Raw genomic sequence first — 27645 nt, forward strand, 5'->3', positions numbered from 1 at the left:
AGAGCTCTGTGGCACAGTGTAGACCTGATGAAGGTGGCTGGTTTGACTGTAATATGTTATGTACGTTTTTCTTTAATGATTCAAAGAACAGCAAAATAGCTGTACCCAGGGACTGTGGCTAAATGAGTAAATGAAGCATTTTCTTATGCATCTGTTAAAATGACTCTTCAGTCCTTGTAGAGAATTTGTTCACTTTGACATCTTGTATCTTTTTGGTTCAAATCTTGTTGTGAATTTTGTACCTTTCTAACTTGAGTTTTGACTTGACCGTATTCCACTTCTTTACGTTGCTCTGTAAAGCACAGACTGCAGTGTGTTACTGTTAGTATGTAAACAGCACAGCTAATTGTGCTGAGTGTGTCTTCTGTGTGCATACTAAAAGCAAGACAACAGTGGGCATGGTTTGGATGTGGCTGGCCTGTGCTAGTAGGAGACCCAGAGTTAGACAAAGTTGTATCCTGCACAGTTACAAAGAATTTGGTCAAAGACAAATGGCGTCCATTTTCTTGTTAATGGCTTTTGATGGCTCACGTATTGGTGATTATTTACTGTGAAACATGGTATAACCCTGTTCTAGCCTTGAAGTGTATCACAGAGCTGTTTGATGGTACCTGACAAATTCTTGTAATAGTGTGGTACTTATGTCACAAAGATAATGGAATAGTACATTGAGATACAATGGTGTCTGCATTTCTCTACTGCTTTGAGATTTGTTGTATTTGTAGAAGCAGACTGGAAGAGTATGGTCCTGGTTTCAGCTGGCTTCATGACATTTTGGAAACTTTCTCTTGAGGCAAGTTCACATGCTCATTCAAGTGATAGTTGCTGCACAGATCCTTATAATCAACATGTTGTTGTATAGCTAACTGAAATTAAGAATAATAAAGAAGAATATTCACAGGTTTTGATATAATTGCTTCTGCCTATCTGGAATTAAAACACAGTGATTTGAATAACAGTTTATTAAAAACCTATTAGCTGAAAAATTGGTAATGTAAGAGCACAACATCTGGGGTTTTATGCTGATAATGGCACAAAAAAGAATAATTTCTCTGTGTTCAGGAACAATTTTTGTGGGTAACTCTACTCAAATTTTCTGTGCATTAGTGTATCAGAAAAATTGCACAAATAACAATCACAGGAAACCAACAAAGCAGCATTTTATGAGCAGATTTATGCAGGCTGAGTTGTTTCTTTGCTCCATGCTGTTCTTTTCCCTGTTTTGACAACAAGCAGTGAGAGATACTCCTCAAATTGACAGGTGGGAACATGAAGAAAATTTTGCCCTCACTTGCCTGTATGAGGGCTCTGTTGTATGAAATTTTCTGTTGCCTTCAAAACAACAGCTGTGTTTTGTACTAGCAATTTACATTTTTTTGATGTGAACCAGTGCCTAGCGACACACAGGCAAGTGCTTTTGGTGCTACAGATGACTGTCACAGAGTGTATACTGTCTGGTGGTGGGTGAGCAGCATTAAGATACTGTGAAGTGTCTGGGTCTCTGTGAGTCTTGGATTGGCTAGAAGTGAATTGTTACATTTGATAATGGGTATTTAGAGCTGTTGGGTATCCTTAGTCTGAAAAACATCTACCTGTGAAAGAACAGAGAGTAGGTGAATCTTTTTTGGGTTTTTTATGGTGAATGTGGCTTGTTCTCCTTAAATACAAATTTCCCATTGAAGAGAGCATTAAACCCCAATTCCCAGTGAATTCTGGGTGATACTTTTTGTCAAGCAATGAAATTTCCCTGAGAGGTTGCCAATATAAACACCTTGTGTGTGCACTACTTTGGGCTCCTCCTGCTGCCCCACCTCTTTGATACAACTTAGTTGGCACTGGCTTTGCCTTGGTGTTCTGCAGGCTGACTGAGTTGAGCTGATGCTGCTACTGTTTGGGAATTATGGCCTAAAATTAGTCTCTTTGCTCAGCAATACCATAATGTAGCAGGTAATGTGATCTGCAATTTGTTGTCCTGCTTCCGTCTCAGTGTGGTGGAAATGAATGCCATGCAGCCAAATGGACTTCAAAGAGTTGGAGGAAGCAAGTGACCAGGTATGAGCCTTTGCTCAAACTGTACCTGATCGGAATAATTTGAGTACAGCATGATTTTTTGTGAAGAATATTTGTGGTTTTTTGAATGGTTTTCACAGAAATGCAGTTTTTAGTTTAGCTGGTGGTAGTTGTGAAGAGTTGATGAAAATCACAGATGCTTTTGGAGGTGTAAGGCCTGGTGTTAGCATAGTCCCAAATACTGAAGGTTCTCTAGTTTAAAAGCACATAGGCTTTCTTTATTACTTTTAAAATCCCCAACACTTACTTATTATATAAATAATTATGTTATGAGTAATGATGTAGTTTATTAAAATCAGGACTAGCAAGATGAGCAGTTACTGTGTTAATGATGGCAAGTCAGTGCAGAGAATGCTTGGAGGCTGTTTCTGTTAGTGGCGATTTCACATTGTGAATATTGGAGCTTGTCTCTGTGGGGGTGAGGGGGAAAAATTGTGTGTGATATGCCAAAGATATTTCTTTAGCTTTAAAGATTAATTTTGTTTGACACTATTTGAACTACCTGCCTAATTTGTGGGGTTTAATTAAGGTATAGTCAGCTTGTGCTGACATGGCATTGATTTTCCATCCTAGTTTGCCTGAGGAAAAGGCTCTTTTTACATTTGGGGTCTGGCTGTGTTGGTTTTTTGGGTTGTCGGTTTTTTTTTTCTTCTCCTTCTAAAGAAAAAATCATTTGCAATTTAGAGAGCAGAGGCAAATAGCCATTTTTTAAAATTCATGTCCTCAAATGTTAATTTGATGCTTTGAGGCATAAATGACCTTTCTAACCAGCCCAAACTTGTCAAACAAAGAAATGATAGAAATAAGCTGCTTTGTTCTAATACAACAGGCTGCTTTTCAGGGAGACTTTCAAAACAATTCTGCCTCTCTCTTCTCAACAGCATTAAATTAAACTCTTGACTTGTACTAAATTTGAATTTAGATTTGTGTGCATTGTTGGAGAGATGGTGAGTGAATGGAAACAACCTGTGCAAATTCAGCTGTAGACTCCAGCTCCTGGAATTCAGGGGAAGTGAATAATGTTTCATCCACAGCTGCCCCAGCTGGTATTACTTAGCTGAAAAAGCAGTTAGATGTGGGTCAGAAGCTGAGGGGAGGATTAGTATGGGGATTTTTTTTTCTTGTTACAGAACTGCAGAGTGAGGGAGAAAGAGGGGAGAAGAAATACAACTATCACACCTCTTCTTGAAACCTTTCGTATAAGTATTTATCTTGCTGTACACACCTTGGAGGTCAGATTTAAAAACAAAATACAGAAATTTCCTAAGTTCTAGGAATTTCATTGAGAGCGGAACTGTGATTGAGTCTGTACTGTACAAACAGGAAAAACACTTGTTGCATCAGTGACAACTCTGTCATTATTATGCTTAACAGATAAGAGAAATACAGAAAAGGTCAAAGGTGGAAGATACAAGGGAGTATCAGAAGTAAAGGTCTTTATACAAGATAATGCATTATTTCTTTCTACCTCTATTCAAGGAAAAGATAAACTAAATTTGGTATTTGAATAACATTCTTGTTTGCCAGCTGTGCTTGTAACAGCTGAAATTAATCTCTCGAAAGGGTGACGTTTCTGAACGAAGCACCACAGTATAATCTTTTTCTCTAGGACATAAGTAGAGTTAGAGTGGTTCTCTAGTGCTGCAGTTCGTATTGCTTGGCTGTTTTTCCTTATCTGTATTTTATGTCTTTGCTAACATTGATAAGCATAAAAAAAGGAATATCTAATTATTGCTTTTCTTCAACCTTCAGAAATTTGAATATTATATCCTTTAATTGTTTGCTGTTTTTTCCTATTACTTACCTATCCAGAGATGTACCTGACATGTTCTGCTGTATAAATGTTGTTTATCTATTTACAGCACAATCCTGATGTAAGTGTCTCAGATAGATGTCATTTGCAAATACTCAGCAGCTGAGCAGCATCATAAAATCTCAAGATCATGTTGCTACTGTTCATTAATACTTGGTTGCTTGAATCTTTCATGACAAATTTTATTTTCCTTAGGGATGAAAAGCACAGCATGTTAGGAAAATACTGGAATAAAGTTAATGTGGGGTTTTTTTGTTTTTGAAGATCTGAAAGCTGTTTTGATAAGATGGGGAAGAAAATACTTCCTTTTTGCTTTCTTGGCCTAGCAGATGGTTCATGTATAACTCCTAATGATAACTCTCCTGACCCTTCAGGATCCATTCGTAAAGGTATTTTACTTTGATAGACTCACTGATTTCTATGCGTATTGCATGATCTTCTCATAAAATTAGGTGATGTTGGATTTTTGATTGCTTATGGTTCATAATTCTTTTTGTTTTGATCCCTAAGAAGAAGGAACTGTTCCTGTGTCCTCAAACTTCGTACAAAACACTCAAGTCAGATCGGGCTAAAACTTGGCCAGATGATGTACTACTTGTATCAGTCACTGTGGACTGGAACATGTCACTCCTTCCAAAGACTGAGGTTACCTGACTTGAGAGAGAGGAGAAAAAAAAAGTAAAAGTCCAATTATTACTTCCAGAAATACTGATTTTTTTGTAAAACATCAATGGGTGAAGAACTTTTAGGTCACAAAATTCTGTCCTCTGAAAGAGAACAAAGATACCTTTCTTTTCTACAGCAGTGTCTGCAAGATCAACCTGCAGAGCTGTTATGGTCTGTGAAGTGCTTGATCAGTCTGCTCTGTTCCTTCAGATGTAAGAACAAGCTGTGACTGCCACAAGGAATGCGTGTGCGTGTACCAAGCCAGAGTGGCTGGTGGAAAACTTGGGCCAACAGCACATAACTTACTGGCATAAGTATGAAAACACTTCTTAATTATCCCTTAGCTTACTAAGTTTGCAGTTGATGCTGATAGTTGGTCCAGATTGCTGTCAGACAGTGTTTTCTTGCACACAGACACATGTGCCTTTGCTTTAAATTGATGCAGCTATTTCAGTTCTAGTTGTGCATATTTTAAGTAACTGCTCGAATCTCTTATATTTGGTTATGTGAGTGCCGAAATGACTAAGTATCTGGTTGAAGCTTCAGGTGATGTTTTCAGCACAGCAGAAGTTGCAAAAAAACAAAAAGCTGCTGTAATTGCACTATCATTGGCTCTTTAATCCAGCCCAAACTTATCTGCTCTCTGAGGCCACAGCCTTTTTTTTCAAAATTGAATTCCTCTACATGCAGTACATCTCTAAGAAAGCCACATATTAACCTTCTGAAAATGCTTCACCTGTTTGGCCTTAAGTGTGTTTTATGCTGCCATGACAACTCAGTCAAAAAAAGCCTTGAGTTTCTGGTTTCCAAGCCTGATTAATGTAATGTGCTGTAATTAGGAATAGGAAAAAAACCCATAGGCTCTTTTCCAATTTAAATATTCCCACTGCTCCCAGGACTTCCCCAGCTTTCATTGTGCATTGTTTCAGATTAGTTGTAATTGAAATAATTCATTTTGTTGAGTGTGGCTTGGACACTGGGATGATCCTCTGGAATTCATTAGAGCTTTCAGCCTCTGAACCAGCATGGTTTTGGGGTCTCTCTGAGAGGGCTTTGTGATTTGCTCTGTACCCTAAGAACAACCAGAGGGGCTGCTGTAACAGCATTTCCATGTTGTACTTGAGTAGCACCAGTGCTTATCCAAAAGGGAGTTAGGGGTAATACAAGCAATACTACTTACTTTGCTCTTGAGATATTTTTCAGTCACTGTTACTTCTTTCCTGTGACAGTGTTTGTGGGAAGTGAGTTGGTGAAGAACATTAAAGCACTGAAAGGGAAAAGACAGCAAAACACAAAGCTAGACATATTTTATTTTTCTAAGTACAATGGTAACTGGTTTGATAGTTTTAAAGTTTTCCATTTTTTTAATATGAATGGCAATTATGAATGGCAAATGGCATTGCTTAAGTTTGGGGTTTTTTTGCTACAACTGCTGTAGAAATGTGTACACAGCTACTGTTTGGGTAAGTGAAGCCTAGTATCCAGATGGCAGTAATATTTAAAAAGTTGAGTGATATGGTTTGGGAACGGTCCAGCTGGAATATGTTGCCTTTTGCTAGGTACCTTCAATTTAGTACACGGTGAAAGACTTTAAACGTGTTATCATTGCACTGGCTTGAAAGAACAAATAGACTATTATGTAGAATGCAAGTACGGCTTATTAAACTTTCAGTTGATTCGTTCTGGTGGGTGATTCAAACTGCTGTCAGACTGTATTTACTTACACATAAACTGATGTACTCATGCTCCAATTTGGGATAACTCTTCCAAACCCAGTTATGCATATTTTAAACAACTGTTAAATACTTTGTTTCCAATAGGGACTTAAATTTTCTAGTGGGTCCTTTCCTCATCCTTACTCTCTTCCATCTTCCTGCTTGAAGGGTTGGGATGTTGTACATTTGGCTAGCTGCATTGGAACTGGAGAGCTGTGGAGGGAAGAAAAATGTGTAGGGTATGGATGCTCAGGGTACTCGGCTGTTCTTTTTATCTTTTTAATCTGTTGGGTGATTGTTTGCCATGGTGCATTAAAACAGCTTAGTGGTCTTGCCTGGTTTCTAAAAGTAGGTTATATAGAGTGGAAGGTTCTTAGCATCAACTTACACACCGTCAGACTTAGTGGGAGATAGTGAATTGGATCCAGCTCCTGGTGACCCAGCTATGGGAAAATACAGTCATTGAGCTATTAAGTGGGAAAATAACCTTTTCTAAGACACAAAGCAAGTATCACCAATAAATGGTGGCAGACTTCTTTCTGTCTCTGTTAAAAGTGGGGTAGGTCTTCCTGCAAGACTGCCTGCCTCTTTCCCCTCCCTTCCCCTCCTTTTGATGTGGGAAAAGTCTGCATTGTGCAACTGGAAGCAAACAGGCTGCACACCCCCCGCCCCCCATCCTGTCTAGACTGCCTGCTTCTCATGCACTGCTCTTCTTTGAGCAGACATTACTCACAGGTTTTGTCGCTTGCTCCTCCATGAGCGGCAGCGTGGGCTCTTTTCCTCTCTTTGTCTGCAGTTCACCTTCTGCTGGTGTCAGGCATCCTTTGTGTGAGGTGGGTCAGTTTGCTCTGCAAACTTTTTCCGTACAAAACTCTGCTTGTTAGAGTGCAGCAAAGGGGAATCAGTTTTTGGCAGCTGCCACCTGATGCCAGTGTGGGGCTGGGAGAGGCTGGGCGGCACACAGGCATTCCTCCAGGACAGCTGTCAGCCTTGCCCTGGCTTAGCCACTGCTGTTGTCCAATGTCTTTTCATTGTCATTGCTCAACAAGATAATGTGCAATCCATGATAGAGGAAGAAATATGTCCCTGCCTCCCCTTCCCATGCAGACGATTTTTGTGGATTATGAATGTAAAAAATACTCTAGTGCTGTAAACATCAACAAACTGCTTCTGGTGTGTTGGGAGCCTTTTCTCTGTCCTTTGAAGTGGCCGTGGAGTGGACTAGTGATACGAAGCATCCCAAGTATTGGAACGAGAGCCTTCCTTACAGTGGAGTCTTTCAAGTCCTGAGGAAAACAAAGCAAAACAAACCACGAAAGGTCGTTGGAGGCACAAGTACTTAGTGAGATTGCAGTAGATTTCTGTCTCTTCAGTATCATAAAAGAACTGTAACAAGCAAAGTTCCTCTGCTTTCAGGGAAGAGGTTTTCTTACTGGAGAGCTGCAGCCCAGTTCTAAATGCAAAATAATGTTGTTCTCTCTTTATTAAGGCTTTTTTAGTTGCTTAACAAGTAAATGCACAAGGATAAAAATTGTGTTAAGTAGTTTGTTTTAATTCAGTTTAGTGCTGATTTCAATGTTAAAGAAGAGTAGTATTTGTTTCAGCCTGGTTATATTGTAGAACACTTTAAAAGTAATATATTTTCTTAATAAACCACCATTTCACTACAGCAATCGATCCTACAAATGTCCTGAGAAACGTTTTTTTTGGCTGTGAAAATGAGGTCATATAAAAATTCTCTGTCCAAATGTGGTAAACAATAAGGTTGCAAGGGCAACTTGATGAGAAACGAAACCCTTGGAATTCACCTGAAATAGAAATAATGCTGTGGCTTTTCCAGCAGTCATTTATTTGGAAGACAGATGGAAGAGAAAATACAAAGGTTACTTCTCATAATATCTTAGACAACTGGACAATCTACCTTCTGTTCAGCATTTTTTTCAGAAATGAAATGTTATCCTGCTTTAAAGAGTAGTTTCTTCGGATGTCTTGTTTTTCATGGTCCAGAAGGTTTGTGATTTCCAGTGCCCTCTCATGTAAAGAGCAACCATCACCTTTCAAAACAAATTATGCAGACAGTGACATCCTTACTCTGAAAAAGCAAATAAATTAATTTTCTAACTAGTTTTATTTCTGGGCAGGAATATTTCAAAATCATACTACATTTCCCAAACCAGAACATAACAGATCAGGGTTTTCTACTTGATGAATTTTGTGTAGATGAATAAAAAAATACACATGGTAAAAATTAATCTCCTTTAGGAAAATCTTGGTTCTGCTTCATGATTTTGATATTCAGATTTTTTTCTCTTCATACGGACTACAAGGGAGTTGTCTTTGTTAAATATGCTTGTGGTGAAAGAAGTAGATTTTTTGTTGTTGTTGTTTTTGTTTGCTTGTTCTGCATCTGGCATAATTAATTTGAGCAATAATTCTACTTGCTGTCATACACTTCATACATGTGAATAGCTGTGATGGTCCTTCCTCACTGACAGGAGAACCCTTGCCTGGTATTGAGAGGTATTGATGTGTTGTTAGAGTAGCTTACTGCTTTAAACAGAGCAACTTTGGATATTTCTGTAGCAGGAAAAAAAATCATGCTGCTTCTAGCATGTGTTAAGTAGATCCAAAATGTAGAAGGTTAATTGAGAATTTTCCAGTTGTTGTATGCATCTGTGTGCAAGGCACAGATGTTGGTGTTGGGTTCTGCAGTTCTCCCAGTTCCTCTGCGACCCATAGTCTGGTCGGCAATGCAGGGCAGGCAGCTGCCTCCTCCAGCCTGCTGTGCTCTCAGGCAGTGGGGTGATGCTGAGCTTTACAGCATTCTCAGGGCAGAGTTTGAATGGCACGTCAGAGCAGCCTTCATGTGTGTATTGGGTGAGCAGAAAGACCCAATCTGCTGGAGTACTTTTTGTTCCTTAGGAATGAAGCTTGTCTACTGTGTAAATAAAGAAAGGAGGGTTAGGAAAGCCTTGGGCGTCCTTTCATATCAAAACGATGGGCTATTTAACTATCACATGCTCATGGCAGAAAAGGGAAGACTAGGCTGAGGCTCTGTCTGGCCAGGAAGGGCTGTCTGTCACTTTGTGCTCATTTGTAGATTCATTTGAAGCTTGGAACAAGGAGAGTGGACCTAGAATTTTGTTCCTAACATCCTGAAGCAGCCTGTGGGGATACTTCAGTGTAGGTACAGCTCCCAAATCTTCCTAATGTCAAAATTGTCTGAAAACTTAAGCCTAGCACAAATATCTGCCTACATAATCATGAGTGTCTGGTGGAGATAAAGCTTGTTTTAGCTAAGTATTTTGGATTCTCCATTGCTTTGAATTTACATTCTCCCTCCAACAGAGAGCAGATTATTGTTTACTCCCAAGTCAGATTTAAAGTCATGTTTCCCAGTTTTGCAGAGTACATTCATTTTCTGTACTTGGGCTGCTTTGGAAGTATGTAATTCCAGTCAAAATCTGAGATGGCATCATGAATGCTAGTGCTTGCTGCCTTCTAGAGTAGATGAGCAGTGATTTTGCCACCTGGAATAGCCATGTTCATAATCATTTTTCCCTGAATGGGGTATAGGGAAGAATTGGTGAGACTGTCTTAAGATGACATTTGGCATAGCGAGCATAAAGTTTTTCCTGAAGGGCATAAAACATCTCACATGCATGTGCTGGTCCCACACTTGACTCCAAAACCCTCTTTTCTTGATTTGTTCCTCTGAGGTGGTTTGCTATGTCAACAAAATAATTAATAAATGCATGTGGTAGAACTTAATGTTACTTCTATAACTGTCTTCTAGGAGAAAGAATAAAATACATTGCGAAGACCACTGCTTCTATATGAGTACTCACATTTCCAGTGCCAAGAGTAGCCTGGAGTATGTATGCAACGAGTTTGAGATGCGATTCCTTTTCCAAGTCAGTTCTTATCTAAACAATGTAAAGAATAGAGTAGGACCTGGGTAATAAACTAAGTTAGTAGTGCAGGCCAGAAGCTTGTCTCACCCTGAGTCACGGGGTTTTTTGGTCTAGGACAGTCTATGAGCTTGGTTGTTTGGGGGGCTCTGTTACACATCACTAGGGAGAAGGCCTAATAAAAAAAGTACAGTGTTTTTCAAAGGTAATAATGCTGCTTAAGAGCCCATAATAATATCTGAACAAATAGGCATTGAACAGCATATAATTCTGCACATTATGCAGTGGTATTAAATATACATATTAGTAAGGTAGCAGATGCTGTAGTTGCAAAATTGCCATGTGAAACTGGAGTCTTTACCAGCAGGGTGCTGCTTGGTGTGGGACTCCTTCACATGTAATGAATAGCTAATTTCAGCTTGATAGTCCATGAGAGACCAGAGGGCTTCAGGGAGGGGTACAGTGTTGCAGCAACCCAAACCAGCAGGATGTGCTGAGATGTGCTTTTAGTGGAGCAACTTTTCTGAGCTCTTGGAGATAAATTCATCAAGAGGGATGCTGTCACGGTTTAGCCCCAGCTGGAAACTACGTCCCACACAGCTGCCTGTTCAGTTGCTGCAGTTGGATGGGGGAGAGAACTAGAAGACTAAAAGTGAGAAAACGCATGGATTGAGATACAGATAGTTTAGGTAAAGCAAAAGCCAAGCACACAAGCAAAGGAAAATAAGGAGTGCACTCGCTGCTTCTTATGGGCAGGCAGGTGTTCAGCTGTCTTCAGGAAAGCAGGACCCTGTCATGCGTAGTGGTGACTTGGGAAGAAAAACATCATCACTCCAAATGTCTCCCCGTTCCTTCTTCCCTCCTTTTTTGATGCCATATGGGATGGGATATCTCTGTGGTCAGTTGGGGTCAGCTGTCCCAGCTGTCTCCCCTCCCAACTTTGTGTACCTCCAGCCTCCTTGGTAGTGGGGTGGGGTGAGAAGCAGGAAAGGCCCTGACTTTGTGTAAGTGCTGCTCAGCAACAGCTAAAACATCCCTGTGTTATCAACACTGTTTCCAGTGCAAATCCAAAATAATAGCCCATGGTAGCTGCTGTGGAGAAAATTAACTGTACCCCTGCCAAAACCAGCACAGCTGCTTGTATTCAAACAGAATATAGTTCAGCAAAGGGACAAGTGGGCATGTCAAGTGCTGTTGCAGGGATTAGATGGTGACAGCTTTAAGTGCCTCATCAGAGGTAGTAGATGTCTTGTTTTCTACTTCTTTTCATGTGTCCAACCAGTAGATGAACTGAAACCAAGCAAATGTGTACATGAAAATTGACACTGAAAAGGTCAGCAATGATTTCCCTCATTCCTCCTTCAGAACATGTGGGTATGCTTGTTGGTCCAATTAATGTAGGCCACAGATTGGAAGACTCAGATAGCACTGTACGTCTTTATGGGCATTGTCTTGTGAGAGGTGAGAAGTTTTCCTGGTAAGAAACAGGGTTTTCTTGCTGAGTACCCAACAAGCTGGGTATTCCACCTTCATTGCTGACATCATTATGTGTTTTTAAAGTATTTTGAAAAGAGTTGGTCTGATGTTCAAATATTTATGTGGGAAACTGACTCCATTTAACCTGAAAACATCAAACTGGAAGTTAAGACCAAGCTGTTTAAGACTCACTTGGGCAATAAGAAGGGCTCTATGTCACACATCATGAGATTCAGACTGCAGAGAGGAGACAGAATTCCAAGGAAATGGCTGTTAATTCTAGTAGCTCTTGGTACTTGTCTCACTCCTTATCAGAGGAGGAAGCCTCCTGTTTGACTGAGTAAACAGGAAAAGCCAGATGTAGGGAATAGTAATCCTTGCTATATGGTCTATTTAATCTACCATGGTATAGTGAATGATCAATTTGAACCATTTCTCAATAGGCAAAATAATTTAAATCGTAGTTGACTTTCTGGAAGCATAGAAGGAGTTAAATAGTTCTTCTCCTTTCCATTTATCTGAAGAGGGTATGGGCAAACTTTTTGGGGTCATCAGTGTAATTTTAAAATGTGGGCAAGTCTGACAGTGCTCATTAAGAAAATTATCTTTCTTAAAGAAAATGGCATACTAGTTTTCTCTGTTGCTTGAGGAGCAGCCATGTGCTCTGGATGTGCTTGCATTGGCTTAGGAGAAGAACGTACATGGGGCTTCCCCACTTATGCAGCTCCAGACATCAGAAATGCCAAGGAACATGCTTCCTTTTTTTTTTTCCTTCAAACTGACAGGTATTTCTGTTTTATAAATATGAACAGATATGTAAGCAACTTACACTGGAAATTGTCTCTCTCCATTTGGAATTTTTTTTTTTTTTAAATGAAGCCTCTTTGTTCTTTGTCCCTGTGTAGAAGGTTGTCTCTGCGGAGGAGCACTAGAGTGGCAGGTCTCACCAGTGACCACGGGGTGCACTCAGTGTTACGGGTTAGCAAAGTAGGCCTAAATTTAGGCTTTCAAGTTCAGACCAGGCTTGGGATTGTCAGCTGACTTGAGCTGAGCTGGGCTAGCTGACAGCTGACTTCTAGTCAGTAGTGTTGTATTCCATACCATATTATATCATCTCAAAAGGGGTAAAATCCAGTGTGTGGGAGTGGCTGGGTCAGTTCCACCATGGCCGGGCTACAAGCCAGACGTGGTGCAGCTCCTGTCTTGGAGTAGGCCTTGCTCCTGCTGTTGCTGCCGCTTTCATTTTGTTTGAGTTCAAGGAAGTAGAAATATTTTGTTGTTATACCTTCTCTTTCTTGCAGGGTGTCTTTTAGAGTACTTATAGATCTAGAGTGATACACTTGTATTAATTGGGGAGTGGGCAGTTATTTCTTGTTATATATATATAACTTGTGTAAGTGTGTGTTATATTGTAGTTTTCTCTTAATTTTTTCTGTATAAATACATGTAGTTGGTTTCAGCATAAACCTGGTTTAGAGTTATGGCTACTGCATATTGGTTTGGTTTTATGGAGTAATAACTGACATGGTGAGAAGTGGATTAGGATCTAACTTAGGAACAGTTGGGAAAAATTGTGAACCACAGGAAGCTGTCCACTTGTGTGGGTTTGGGCAGCATGCCAGCGTCATCAAGGGTATTCTGGCATGTAATACAAGTGACCTTTGCTGACCTTCTTTTTGAAAGACTTCTATTGTTATTACACTAGTTTTTTTGGGATTCCACCCTGCATTTGTGACTCCACTGCAGCTGGCCCTGTAGAACTAGGAAAAAGATGCTTCCCCTGATGTTGGCTTCAGCCATGCAAGGGTGACTCACTTGTGATATTGGCGGGGTTTTAGCCTTTAATTCTAAAACTATTTCAACTATAGTTTTAGTGGCTTTTTCTGTCTTGCTTTGTCAGGAAATACTATGTCATACTTCATTATTTTTACTGGGATCTTTTGTAATGCTCTGGTGACTACAGAAAGTTGCTGAAAACATTTATGTTGTAAAATTTGCCATCTAAAATGAACTGAGCTCCTCCCAAAGTCCTGTGTATGACTGTTGATTCCACACTTAAAAGTCTCTTTTCTCTTTTTTCATCTCCACTTTGATTATGGATAAAATAGTGGTTCAGTGAACAGCCTGACTCTTGCAGTAATTCACAGACATTTGCTAGAGAACTGAAGCAATAAAACCACAAGTATTCATGAATATTTGATATATGAGTAGAAGAATAGAATCATGGTCACAAAGATCTCCCTTACTTTCTCTGCATTGTAGTGCCATTTGTCATTTGGCACACGTGCAACATTGATCTCTTTTTTTCCCTCCCATTTGTAAACAAAAAAGAATTCGTTTATTCCACAGCTAGTAATGGAAATGGGAGGGGTTGTTTCCCCTTTTAGGCCCAGTATAACACTTCCTGGTGGAAGGTCAGTTTAGATTTAAAATTACATTGGCTTGTGCTTTTGCATAGCTTAACTTGAACTGTTTGAGTGCAGGTCTTTAAATTACTCAAATGTTTTCTGTTGTTGGAATGACCTATATACCTTTTACTGCAGGATGTCTGTGTTTCAGACATCCTTTGCTGTGTTTTTCAAACTGTGATTGTGGAAATACAGACATACTCTTTCCAGGAATTAGTAATTTTCTAATATTTTTAAAATCTCATCCCAAGTTTGTGTTGGTGATTGCTGTTGTCTTCCCTTTTAGGATTTTATGCACTTCTGATTTAAAATGCAAGTTTGATCAAGTCCTTATCAAGTGTAAGAGAAAGCAGTTTTTCCTTATGATAAAGCAGTGGTCAAGCCGGATGTAATTTTAAAGGTTTTTCCCTCTTCCTTTCATGTGTCTTCTGTTGAGGATTTGTTCCCCGGTCCGTGTTAGCTGAATTCAGTTTGTCTGTGAAAGGCCAGGTGGATAACTGCTGCTGCTGCTAATGTTTTACTGTCCAAATTAGGATGAACCCCAACTTCAGTCAGCAAAGTGAAGCTGATACAGCCTGTGTAACATGACACACGTCCTTCGACACGTGTTGGCAGTAAAAAGAATGTGAAAAGAGCAGAGATGCTGTTGAACTGTCAAAAGGGAGCTGGAAAAAAAAAAGTGGTTAGATTGGGTTTCTCCTATCCTTCCTTTAAAATCTCCCTTTCAGCAGGTCTTGCTGAAGACCTTCTTCAAGGTAATTTAATTTCTGTTACTTTTGCTGGAGAAGATGGCTCTTAGTTGAAGATAAGCCTTTAAGTGTAGACACTTAATGCAGAAAATTTCTGCTCTTAGCAATGACACTGCAAGTAATAACTTTAAAAAACAATCCTATTTACCTATTTGAAAGGCAAGACATATTCTAAGTCTCTAAATATTTATCTTTATTAGTCTCTTATCTTTATTAGTCTCTAAATATTTACCTTTTTGAATTGGAGAGCAGCCTATTTTTGTTGTTTGGCTATAGGGATGTTTTAAGGAAAACAGGTTTGGTCTGTTTGGGTTTGTTGCTCTTCATTTGCAGTGGCTCTTCCATTTGTTATCTTTATGTTTGTGCTATAGCAAGTAATCATAGTTTTTTCTGCAAATGTGATGAAAATCCAAAGTTGTAGTAAAAGCTAAAATGGTTTCACCTTGAAAGGTAGACACTTTGGGCTGTGGGAGAAATCTTTGCTTCCCTGCAGGAAGGATGTCAGCTTCTCCGTACCATATAGGAGTTAATTCCTCCTCAAAAGCTATTAACAAATGTCTTTGCAGTGATCCTCTTTGTTCTTGGGCATTCTCAATGTATTCTCAGGTTGCAACTCCTTGTAGACTGTTTGCACTTCCTCCTGTCTCAAGCTTTTCCTTTTGCAGTAAATAAGGCCTGTGAAATTTGCCAGCAGAATGAAGGTTTGTTTACCAAAATTGAAATGTAGTTTAGTAATCTCTCTTGACCTCTTACTTCTACCCTTTGTTATGGATGAATGTAAATTTGAGCATGATGCTGATCTACATTTACATTCTATTACAATTTACCTACAAACATTTTAGCATATGTTAGCTGGATGCTCTGGACAGCATGGTGAGTTAAAAGCTCAGTTATTTTAGAGCACCTCCACTTCTAGCAACTTTCTTGAGTATTAGTTGCCCATTTTTTCATCCCTTCAGCTTTAGAGTAGTTTTGGTGACTGTTATTTCAGGGTTCTACTGCTGCAACCTGTTGTATGATGGATCCAACGTTTCCCCCAGCTCAGCTATTAAGTCTTCCTCAAAAGTCTGGGAGCTTGCTTTGCCCATATTCTACAAAGGTAATGATTTCTTCAGCATTCCTGTTTTTGTAAATTACTGTCACATGATCTCTGTGGGTTATATTATTAGGAAAATGTCATATATGAATAACATCTCCTGTCGCCTGGTTTCTTACAGTAAAGTGTACTTTGCTATCCATCAGCTTCAGGGTTTCCAGGCTCACACTGAGGTGGTTTTTTCTTCTGTTCACTGGTGCTCTCAGGGTATGTGGTACTGAGACAGGAGCTGTTAAACTTGTAGTACAGAGGAGCATAGTTTCTTTTAAACTGATACCCTTTAAAAAAACCAAATAAAAACGCTCCTGCACCCAAAAAACCCCCACCAACCAACCCACCCCGGCCCTACCCCCAGAAAAACCCCCAAAACCCAAACAAACAAAAATGGCAAAGGCAAACCAAAACCAAACAATAAAACAACAAAAAGGCTTTGGTTGTTTACCAGATAGTGGGCAACCTGCAGCCATGGACTGCTGGCCTTCTTGGCCTCACAGGACTCTGTTGGCATTCATGGGTGTAGTGAATCTTGGCACTATGTTTAGCCTTTAATTGAAAAGACTTGTCTTTTTCAGTTGTGCTTCTGATTTGCAAGCCATAAGCATCATTTGCCACAACATTCTAGATCACAGTTTAAGCATCACTGTGCTAGAGGAAAGTTCTCTATTACTGCTGTCCAGAAAGCACTTTTCTAAGCATGTCTTATTTACACCCAGATTTTGATGGTTTCCCTTTGTCTACAAACCCTGGTGCTACAGACACCTAAAACAGCTTTGATTATATCCATATTAAATGAATTGGAGTGCAGACAACCTTTAGGTTTTGCAGAGATATCATCAGAGGCTTTGAGGCAGCGATGGTGAGGATGTAGTTCTTTGGTTTGTGTAGTTTTCCTGTGGGGTGCGTTACAAGTTGCTTAACCACAGGAACAACAGTGAAACCTTGAGGGACTCTGGAGGCCGTGTTCGTTTGGTGCATGTTTTATTCAATGCCTCCACCTCCAGACAGCACGAGCTGCTGCAGTCTGCATCTGTCTTACAGCAGTCCGGAGCTGATGAGGCTCTTGGGCAGAGGAAGGCATTTTGTTGGCTTAATGGCTGTTTAGGCAGCCTTTCCTTTTTTTCAGGGAAGAGTAGTCTGGATCGATACATCCCATCCATAATCATCCATGACTCCTGCCTGGGCTATAGTGATAAGTGGCTGCTTATGATCAGCAGAGATATGATCAAGCTTGGCTTGAGGGGTTAGTGGATGCCTTTGTCTGACAGGCATAGTTAGTTACTAGTTGTACAGTTCTCAGACTTGAAGATTTGCCTGGAAGACTTGAAAGATTGGTTTGATTTTTGGTGAGTTTGTTTGTTTCTTTGTTTTTTGTTTTGTTTCGGGGTGTTTCTTTTTTTAATGCAGCTGTTGAACTCACAGTGTTGGGACAGAAATGTTATTGTTCAAGTCACTAGTGCTGTCACTGTTGCATGTCCTTGAAAGTGTGCCAGTGGTGGTGAATCTTCAAGTTGTCAGTGGTTTGTGTGCATGGATGGATTATTCCCACCATCTTGCTTGCAAAAGTTCTGAAGTACAAAATCCTGATTATTGCCTTTATGAAAGGGAATTGTGGAATCCCGGTGGTCGGTTGGCACAGATCCTCTGTGTTTGGGTGCAGTGGTAATGCAATTTTGTTCTAGGTGGCAGTGATCTCGAAACACAGGCTTGTCTGTACCTTGTGCATTGATTACATACAGTGAACATCTTATGTGCTGCTCTCTTTTTTTTCCCCACCACTTAATACTTTTGTATGTTTAAGATATGATGGGTAAGTCTTTTCCACCCTAAATCAAGGTTTTCTCTGGTTTATAAATAGGCTGTTAACGTTAGCTTCAGGCTGAGTGGTGTCCTGCGAAGTTTTGACTTCATAATAATTTCAAAGTGTGTTGTTGATATGTTTTTACAGTGTTCCAAAGTTCAGACAGAATTGAGTGCAGGATACGACTTTACCATCTTAGAGGAAAACCAGTTCTTAAAAGACAAAACTTGACATAGTTTAGATTTCTGCTTGTCTTGGGAAAAAAAGAATGCAACCACTGATGTAAGTATGGAAAAATAGCTAATGTGCATGGTTGGAAACTACTTTCCATAAGCATTTCTTTCTCTTGTTTTTGGTAGGCAAGATGAAGTAGTGTTTATACTTTACACAGTGATTATGAGTATGCCAAGTAGTGTAGTCTGAATAAGTGCTACCTGATGGACCTGCAAGTTACCTTAAACGCTTGTTAGAGTGTACAATTCTGGTAACCACCATAAAGTTACCTGCATAGGTCTGGCATGCTGAAGACTATCCAGCTCCCACAGCAAGCTTTTCCATTTTGGTCTCTAAGTAGCTTCCTTTGCTGGCCTGTCCTGTGAATGTAAATGTTGTAGTTTGGGATTATTATGTAAATTCTTTCCCCTGCCACTTAACTGCCGAGGCCAGCGGTTAACAAAAGAAGCAGTTAACTGTTGATCGCTGGGGTGGGGGCAGGTTTGTCTCTTTTGGTTTTTTTTGGATATTCTCCCCAGTCTTGGCTCGGCGGAACGGGGGAGTGGGGGCTCGAAGGAGGCAGCTGCCCTGCTGGTTACTGCTGGGGTTTTCCTGGCTGTCTTGCCGCTGCCTACCTCGGACTACTTTTCGTGCCGCGCTGCTGCTGCTGCCTGCCTTGGATTTGCTGCTGGTTGCTCGTACCTTTCTGCTTCTTGGACGGGGAACACAGGGGGAAGAGACTGAGTCCATCTGAAAGCTCACTGCTCGTCTGTCTCGCTGGAGAGGGACTGAAACTCACTCTGCAGCCAGCCGGGCTGTGATATGAACACTTGAGTATAACCTTTCCTCCCGGAGAAAAAACCTGCTGGGTTTTGTTGTTGTTTTGTTTTTTTGGTTTTTTTTCCTCTCTTGTGGTGTTGGGGAAGTGGGTTGCACTAGTCTGTTTACATATATATATATAGCAGTTATCCTTCTTGTATTAAAATTCCTTTTCTTAAATTTGATAAAGAGTGGTGTGATTATCGTGGAGGAGGCCCCTCCCCTGCTTGTGGGTAAAACATTTTGGTTTTTTCCCCTCAAACCGAGACAGTAAAATAGCTCATGTTCCTGACTAAGAGGTATGTACATGGGAAAATAGTCTGGATCAGTGTTAAAGGAGGCATCTATTTTCCAAATAGAGTCGGTCGTACATTTTGTAATATTAGGATAATGTGTGCATAGTGGATGAGGCATGCATGTGTTCTCAAAAGGGATGTGGCAAAAAGCTCTTCAAAAGCACCATTTTCTAAGCTTTGAGGTATTACTATAATCCAGTTCTGACACTTTTTATATTTTCTGTAAAGGATAAACAATACCTTGGTGTTTTGTATAGTTACATTTGAACCAAATCCTTCATTTGCAAGTGTCATCCTGGAGTGGTATTTTGTTTGTTTGTTTCATTTGTCTGTTAACCAGTGGAATAACTGACTGCACACACCTCCCTCTCCCTGATGCCTTCCCCCCAACTTAGCATTTCACATGGCTCGTTCTAGTACTTCTTGTTCATTTTGGTTTTTGTTTTCAAAAAGCGTCTTTGGGCTTGAATGTATTGAGGATGATGATTTTTAACACTGGATGGTAGTAGAAATGAATTAAGCTCTTGAGGTCTCATTGATGCTTATTTAATGGAGTAACTTTGCTGCTTAGCCTATTAAATCAGTGACATCCACTATTTCGAAATTTGCTTCTGAGTTCAGTAACTAAAAGCCTTCCTGCTGCTGCTTCTCCACATGCCACTGTTATTCTCCTCTTCAGTGTCTTATAGTTTAGATTTTCTTTTGTTTTATTCTGAAGTGTTGTGGGTTTTTTGTTATTGTTAATGACAAGCATATATACTTGTGCTGACAAAACATTATAATAGTGTGAATTTTCATTTATCAGGCAGCTTTACAGACACAGGCTATTTTTCCTTAATGCATTGGATGCTGTCAAGCAGATATTGGCAAAAATGGTTTTGTAAAATTCACAGACTTCTTAATGCTTTCCTCCTGATGGCACGTTGGCACAGTCCTCTTTCAAAAGTATGACAGCTGAGAACACTATTTTATTGGCTGTTAAAATAACTTGAAGTGTGTTTGAGGTGAGTGTTCAACAGAAGCAAAATCATTTTGTAAAAGTTTTTTTTCATACATTGTCTTAATGCTCCAACTTCTTTTCTAAGCACATTTTTGCAGAATGCAAAGTGTCATTTAAAATGTCATCAGAACTTAAATTGCTGATCGCATGCTGACTTGAAAACAGTAAAACACTTCAAACTACAGCAGCTGAAGGGAAAACATGCCTGTTCTGTAAATAGATTCTGTAATGAAACACGCTTCACCTCCTGCAACTCTTTTGTTGTCTTCAGATAATAATGAATAATCTCTTAAGCTAAAAACTTAAATCTTCTTGGAGTTTTTTGGAATGGATAAGTATTTCCAGCAAAGGTTTTGTTACTTTGGATAAAAGAAATTTTCTCTTTGAAGGGAAGTACCTCTTTAGCGTGAGGCCTTGCAGGGTTTAGCTGAAGAGATTTTCTGCACCTTCGTACCTGTTAGTGAAATGTCATTATATTCAAGTCACCACAGAGGTTATTCCTTTAGGCTCCTTCCAGCAGCATGTAACATCTTGCTTCTTGGCAGGCTGTAAACTACAGTGCATCAACTTTTTACCTGCTCCTAACTTTTCATACTTTATTTGGAGAATATTAGATGGGTAGATTAAAAAAGATAAAGGCTGTGTTTACAGGAGGGGAGCAGCTCTCCCTGTTCAGTCCTCTGCAGTGTTGGAGGCAGTGGAGAAGGTGGTACTTGATGTCCAGTGGGTTAATTATAACAGCCCTGCCAGGGCTTCTGAGCTGAAATTTCCTGAATTCTTTTCTCTGGTATGTGGAAACCTTTATGAAGGTCATATTTACTAGCAGCAGTTTCTTTCTTTAAAATCACTAACAGAAAAAGAGGAGGAAAAGTATTTCATAATTACCAGAGATTCCTGGTGGGATAGTTAATACAGAGCTTTTACATCTTTAGCCTGAAAGGACAGCTGATGTTTTCTCTTTACACTGAGAGTTAAGAGGGATAGGTTAGGTAAGTTGACTTGTATCAGTGCTATCATTGTTTAGATGAGGAGGATGTGTGTTTCTAAATGTTGCTGCTCGTAACAGAAATTCCTAACGTCTCAGTGGAGAGGAAGCCATGAGCTCTTTCTGCCTGAACAGTGCAGGGATTTAAGGGCAGGCAGGCCTGTTTTTGACTGTGAATATTTCTGGAGACCTTCCAAGTTTCCAAGAGGATTTTAACTTTCTCTGAATGCTTGAATTACATACTGGCAAATTAAAAGTGGTAATATTGTTGGAGTGGCTGGTTTGTCTTTTTTATTTTATTTTGCATCAGTTTAATGGAAATGGAAAGTCTTTCATCAGGCCTTTTTCTACTGGAATTAATAGGAGTTCAAATGCTTACTAAAAGTATGAAGAAGTAGGATCAGGCTCTTGCAGTGTGCAAGTGTTAGACTTTTCCTCAGCTCATGGATCAGAGACAGGTGCTTCATAGAAAATTGACAATAAAAAATAATCTCCCATGCAGTTTCTTTGGGATCATCAATCCAGCTTTCGCTTACTGGGAATGAATGTGAAGTGAAGGGAGGAACATGCTGTGAAACCAAAGGGAAAGGCAGAGGGAGAAGCTCACAATGTGAGGGGCAGTTCCACTCCTCTTCTCTCAGCAAGTGTTGAGTGAAGGCAAGGACACAAATACTGGCTAGGCATGGGCTTGTTCATCCCCTCCCCTTCATCTCTGTGCACTTGACAGCTTACTCCCTCAGCCGAGATGTTTAATTGCTTTACCTGGGGAGCATCCTCCTGCAAAGTCAAGGCCAGTGTGTGCATGACTTTTCTTCAGGGTAGAGTATCAGTCTGCTGCAGCTGAATGTAATCCAGACAGAGGTGGTGCCTGCACAACCTGCTCTGAAACAGAAGTTTCCTAGAAGTTGAAGATTTTTAAAAATGATTTAAGATAGTTCTAGTCAGACATGCTTTATGTGTATATTCCCCCTCTCCCGCCCCCCATCTATTCTTCATGTGACAATGCTTACTGCAATACACTTTTCTGGTAGTTGAAGAATATTAGATCTGTTTTTGACTTTGTGGGAGTGCAGGTTCATATTTGTTCCATTATAAGTAGCTAATGTGTAACACCTTACTTGTTTCCATCCAAGATGTTATATGTACTGTGCAAGTCTAACACTGATACGGCGTATGAGATTCAGTTGCACTGCCCTGTATCTATGCCTCTGACTTAATGCTTGGGTTGAAATCAGTGTCAGTGTCAACCTCCATATTCTGCTATTCAGTGATAAAGTACTGGGAGCCAAACCTGGGCCCTTATTTTGGGCAAACAGGTGAGCTGAGGTCAGATCTTAAGTGTTTGAGGCCTTTTGCTGTGTCTAACATGGCCCCTTTGCTGAAGCAAACATCTTGCTCATGGCATACCACACCTCCTTACCGCAGAAAGATTTTTGCCTTGTGCTTTGTTATGCCGCGTGGAAAACAGGGCCATAATGCAGATGTCTGGAGCAGTTCATGTGTCTCATTCAGGGTTACAAATCTGACATCCTGTGTATTGGTAACCGCAGCAGTTTGCGTCTGTGAAGAGGTGCAAAACTGGCTGTTCTGCTGGGTCGATTGGGTGAAGGTGAGCTTTAACATGAGCCCAGAGGTGGGAGAGGTGAAAGCAAAGAGGTTGAGTGACTAATGTTAGTGAGTCAGTCGAGGCTAGGACCTGTGTTCATGCCACTAGAGTGCACTACGTCCCTCTCGCTTACTGAGAGGATGGTTCAATCTGCTGGTAGGTGCTGCAGGCTCCCTGGTGGGGGGGTTGAAAAATTGCTGCTAATTTACTGAGGTAGTAGGAGTTTCATATTGGTCTTGATGGGGTGCTACTCTGCTTCTGCAGCTGTCATTTGTCAAATAAATATTTCTCTTGCTGTCAGACTTTTATGAATGTTGTGATGAAATGGCAGAGGTCTTGTAAACTTTTTACTATCCTTTTGCTTTTATTGGAGATGAAAGGGGTATGTGCAAAAGAAAGGATTAATCATATGTGTAGTTAAGGAAGTTCTTTAAGTTTTATCATTTCTCAGAAATAGCCAATGACTTTTACTCTATTAACAAAAGAGTCTTGATAATGAGATATAATATTTTACATATATCATTAAGTTCTCTTTTTTTCTCTGCACAGGTTTCCACTTGAGTGGCACAGTAACAGAGCCTGCAATGCAATCGGAGCCAGAAACTGTTTGCAATGTAGCTATCAGCTTTGATCGTTGCAAGATTACCTCAGTGACCTGTAGCTGTGGAAACAAGGACATATTTTACTGTGCCCACGTTGTGGCACTCTCTTTATACCGGATCCGCAAGCCAGATCAGGTCAAACTGCATCTTCCCATTTCAGAGACACTCTTTCAAATGAACAGAGACCAACTACAAAAATTTGTACAGTATTTGATCACAGTGCACCACACAGAAGTTTTGCCAACTGCTCAAAAATTAGCCGATGAAATTCTTTCTCAGAATTCAGAAATCAATCAAGTCCATGGTGAGTTTGATATTGTTCTTCCTTTTGCTTCATTCCCTCTTACATTTTGAGCTTTTTTTGTGGCATCAGGAGCACGACTTGCTTGGTTGTATTTTAGGCTGAATTAGTCTGTGATTTTTATAGTGTTTAGTAAAGAGGATTCTGGTATTGAACCTTCATTTTAAGATGTTGAGAAAACTTTGGAAAAGTGTGACCTGATCTGGTTCATACTTTCTTCAGCTATTAAAAACTGGGTAGTGGTGTTCTTTGTGTATCCATATTGCTTAAAGGAACTGTCTTGCCAACTTATCAATGGCCTTTTTATTATTATTTTCTTCTTTGTATTAATCTGCTGACATTTTGATTGTGTAATTTTGTTTTAATGGCAAAGTATAAAAGCAAGTAGGTGTTACTGGTTTTTTCATTCATTAAGTATCCTTATGTTAACCTTTGGGATTTGGTTTCTGTATAAAGTCAGGAAAGGTATAAACCCTGTATTTTAATGCTTTTTTCCCCATTAGTGCTGCAGCAGCTGCAGCATAGCAAAGTCTTGATCTTTCCTGCTCTTTCAGCTGTACATAGTTTTAATGGCTCTGATTTTTGTAGCGAACAACTTACTTTTGTTCAGGGGTGATGGGTGTGACTTGAGCCTTCTGACATGGCTTTTTTATGAGCCCTGCTGAACTGAAAGCAGGTAGTGTGGGTTTGAGTTGACCCAACTGGTGTCAGAGTCTTGTGTTCCTGTAAGGTCGACTGATAGAAGTGTCCTCTCAGGTGACCAGACCTGTAAGTTATCTAAATATCTAGAAATGTATTTTTCTTTTTTCTGTCATTGACAGCAACATGTCTTGTGTTAAAGAGACATGGTCATTTTTCAGAGTATTTGCAATACAAACAAAACTCAGATGCATAAGAGAAAGAAAACCACATGTGTGTTAGTTCCAGTGTAGGCAGAACAAAATGAGTCCTTCCAGTAACAGGGCTCTGCAGCTTAGCCCTTGTCTCTTAGGTTGCTGTGACACTGCCAGGCCCAGCCAGATGATACTGCAAGAAAATGAATTTCAGGGCCAGTGCTCTTTTTTTGGCATCGGGTGCTATGGGGATGTGGCCAGAGGCAAGGCAGGTGCTGTAGGTGTTGAACATAATGAAAAGGTGATTGTCAGAGCAAGTGAAACTAAAGGAGATGCAGGACATGAAGCAATAGAGGAAGATGCTCAGATGTTACGGAATGAAGGCATGTGTCACATGAGAGTTATTAACAACCTGAGTGTAAGGAGCCAAAGGGTAAGGAAGAGTTAGGGTATGAGAGAGGCACAGAAGATTCAATTGGCATAGAAGATTCAAACAATCGAGGATGGTTAGAAAAGAGGAAGGCAGGGATGAGAAACAAAGGACAGGTGATGGCTCTGTGTGTCTGTATTAGCTATACTGTGGCCAGTGTAAGAGAAATGACAAGCTGTTGCAGACAATCAATATGAAGTCTGCAGTTATTGTAGGCATGTTAGTCTGTCAGCTGTTTTCTTATTGTCGAAGTATCTCATTATTCGTTATTATATAAAGTATTTTTAGAGAGAGATTTGAGGCTTATGTCACAGCTCAAATAGCAAAAAGAATAGAAGATAAACTAAATTGATGATAAGTTATGAAATTTCACAGTGAATTTGAGGTTTAAAATTATCCAATGCCAAAATGTTTCTTATACATGTTGCTGTTTTCCTAGTAAGTGAGATTACAGTGTATCTTTATTGCCTATCACTATTTCCTAATGAAATACCAAAAGCCAAAGTACAAAATCTAGGCAAAAGAAGAAAATAAACTGCTATTACCAAAGAAAGCTGCATCATAGGGAAGGTCTAGCCAAGTGGGGGCTGGTCTCTTCTCCCAGGCACTCAGCAACAGGACAAGGGGGCACAGGCTTAAGCTCTGCCAGGGGCAATTAAGTTGGATATCAGGAAAAAATGCTTTCCAGAGAGAGTAATCGGGCATTGGAATGGACTGCCCAGAGAGGTGGTGGATTCACCATCCCTGGAGGATTTTAAACTGAGATTGGACGTGGCACTGAGTGCCATGATCTGGTGAATGGACTGGAGTTGGACCAAGGGTTGGACTTGATGATCTTGGAGGTCTTTTCCAACCCAATCGATTCTATGAATCTGTAAAAGACATTCTAGTTTCCTGCTTTTCTTCTCAGACTCATGTGAAGCCATGGTCTGAATTTTTGTAATGTTCACAATACTAAAAGAATTATTTTTTCCTTAAAAGCATGACAAGTTCCTCTAATTATGTACCAAGTAAACATTCTTTTGGGATACTCATATTGTAATTCTGTTATTTTGATGTTTAATCAAATTCCTTATTAAAAATAACTAATATTAACCAAAAGAAATTGTGAAAAATAACAAAAAAATTTTGTGTCTCTGCTTTTAGTATCATAGGGTGATGGATCTAGGATCACCCTTCACCTCATCGTATCTCCTGTGCTGCACGTTAGGTTTGTAATACAAGACTGTCTTGGTAGACCTGTTGTCTTGGTTTGAGCTGGCAAAATGCCAGCTGTCCAAGACAGAGTGAAAGTGTCCCTCCCCACCTCAACCAGCCAAGGGAAAAAAAGAAGAGGGAGAGAGGAAGAAAAAAACCTTCAAACCAGATTTATGCTGAAACTAACTACATGTATTTATACAGAAAAGAGAAAATTAAGAGAAAACTACAATATAACACACACTTACACAAGTTATATATATATATAAAAAAAGTAATAACCTCCCACTCTCCAATTGATACAAAGTGTATCACTCTAAATGTAAAAGTATTCTAAAAGACGCCTAGCAAGAAACAGAAAGAGTAGCAACAAAATGTTTCTACTTCCCTGAACTCAAACAAAATAAGATGTAGCAGCAGCAGGGGCAGAGCCTAACAGAACTACTGGAGTGGTCTTCTCTACACTCCAGCCATAATGGAACTGACCAAGCCACTCCCACACACTGGATTTTGCACCCTTTGAGGTGATGTAGTATGGTATGGAGTACAATATTATTGGCTCGAAGCAGTCAGCTGTTAGCTAGCTCAGCCCAGCTCAAGTTAGCTGACAATTTCAGGCCTAGTCTGAACTTTAAAGCCTAAATTTAGGCCCACCTGGCCAAACCCATAACATCTGTCTTGCTTTGAACAGTTTAACCTCACTGAACTGATGTCTGAAGAGAAATTATATTAATTGCTGCTTGAAGGCACAGGTGAGTGAGAGGAAAAACTTGCTTAAAAAAGGGAGAGGAGACCTGGTACAGAAACACCAGAAACAGCTTTGATTTAAGGGAAGTCTTGATTCTGAAGTTGAATGAGGAAATTCCTTTCAATGTGTTTTAATTTCAGGGTTGTTCTGTATAAGAATTGAGATTGTAAATTTTTGTTATTCTCTGGTGGTGACTGTACTAGTTCTAGTTTTCATGCATTTTCAGTGATATATACAAGAAATCAGCTCTTGAATAATATTTATTTGTACATGTGAATGGTCTGGCACTTACAAGAGCTCTGACCACAGTGGTCGTGTTGTCTTGCTTATGAGCTGGCTTATAAGGGAGATGATCAGGTGGAACAACTCTGCAGTACTGTCCTTTCACAGAAGGTGAATTGGGTAATTGTTCATTTGCTCAAAATCCTGTGTGGTGCAGCATTTGATGACTGGTTTTGGCCTGATGACATGGGCTTAGAAATAGCAAATCACTTTGAGTTCCTTTGTGGATACAAATGATCCAATATCCTTTCTTGCTTCATAACTGAGCCTCTCTGCAGGGAGAAATAAGAGGATGCTGTTAGAAGCACAGGAATACACTGTTCAGTAACTTATTTAGGAGAGACAACTGATTTATTGGGAACCCCCTTCTGTATTTCCCATTCTGTTTCCACTTGGTAGTGATTACATGAGGGTGTTTTGCATGTTTTTAGAGCACAAAAGCAACTCATGTCTTGTGTTCTGATTTTCTCATGTGACACTGCTACAGCTGTGCACATTCCTGATGATTTCAAAACAAGAATGCTGTTGTGTGTAATCTCCTATACTGAGGACAACTGAAAGTATTAATGCTGATACCCTGATGTCTGCGCTGCAGAACTGTTGGCTTCACATTGGGTTTGAATCTGGGTAT

The 27645-nt window shown here is 39.9% G+C and overlaps 1 protein-coding gene across 2 annotated transcripts in view; it reads left to right on the top strand.

Annotated features, from left to right (window-relative positions):
• The window catches only part of ZSWIM6 (zinc finger SWIM-type containing 6), a 113103-nt gene that overhangs the window by 35744 nt on the left and 49714 nt on the right, over nt 1-27645 (top strand). For both annotated transcript variants that reach the window (XM_071581137.1, XM_071581138.1), the window contains exon 2: nt 23171-23527. In XM_071581137.1, the coding sequence (XP_071437238.1) occupies nt 23171-23527 (357 nt within the window). The remainder of the gene's footprint in view (nt 1-23170; nt 23528-27645) is intronic.

This window comes from Pithys albifrons, chromosome Z, assembly GCF_047495875.1.
Source record: "Pithys albifrons albifrons isolate INPA30051 chromosome Z, PitAlb_v1, whole genome shotgun sequence".
Lineage (NCBI taxonomy): Eukaryota > Metazoa > Chordata > Aves > Passeriformes > Thamnophilidae > Pithys > Pithys albifrons.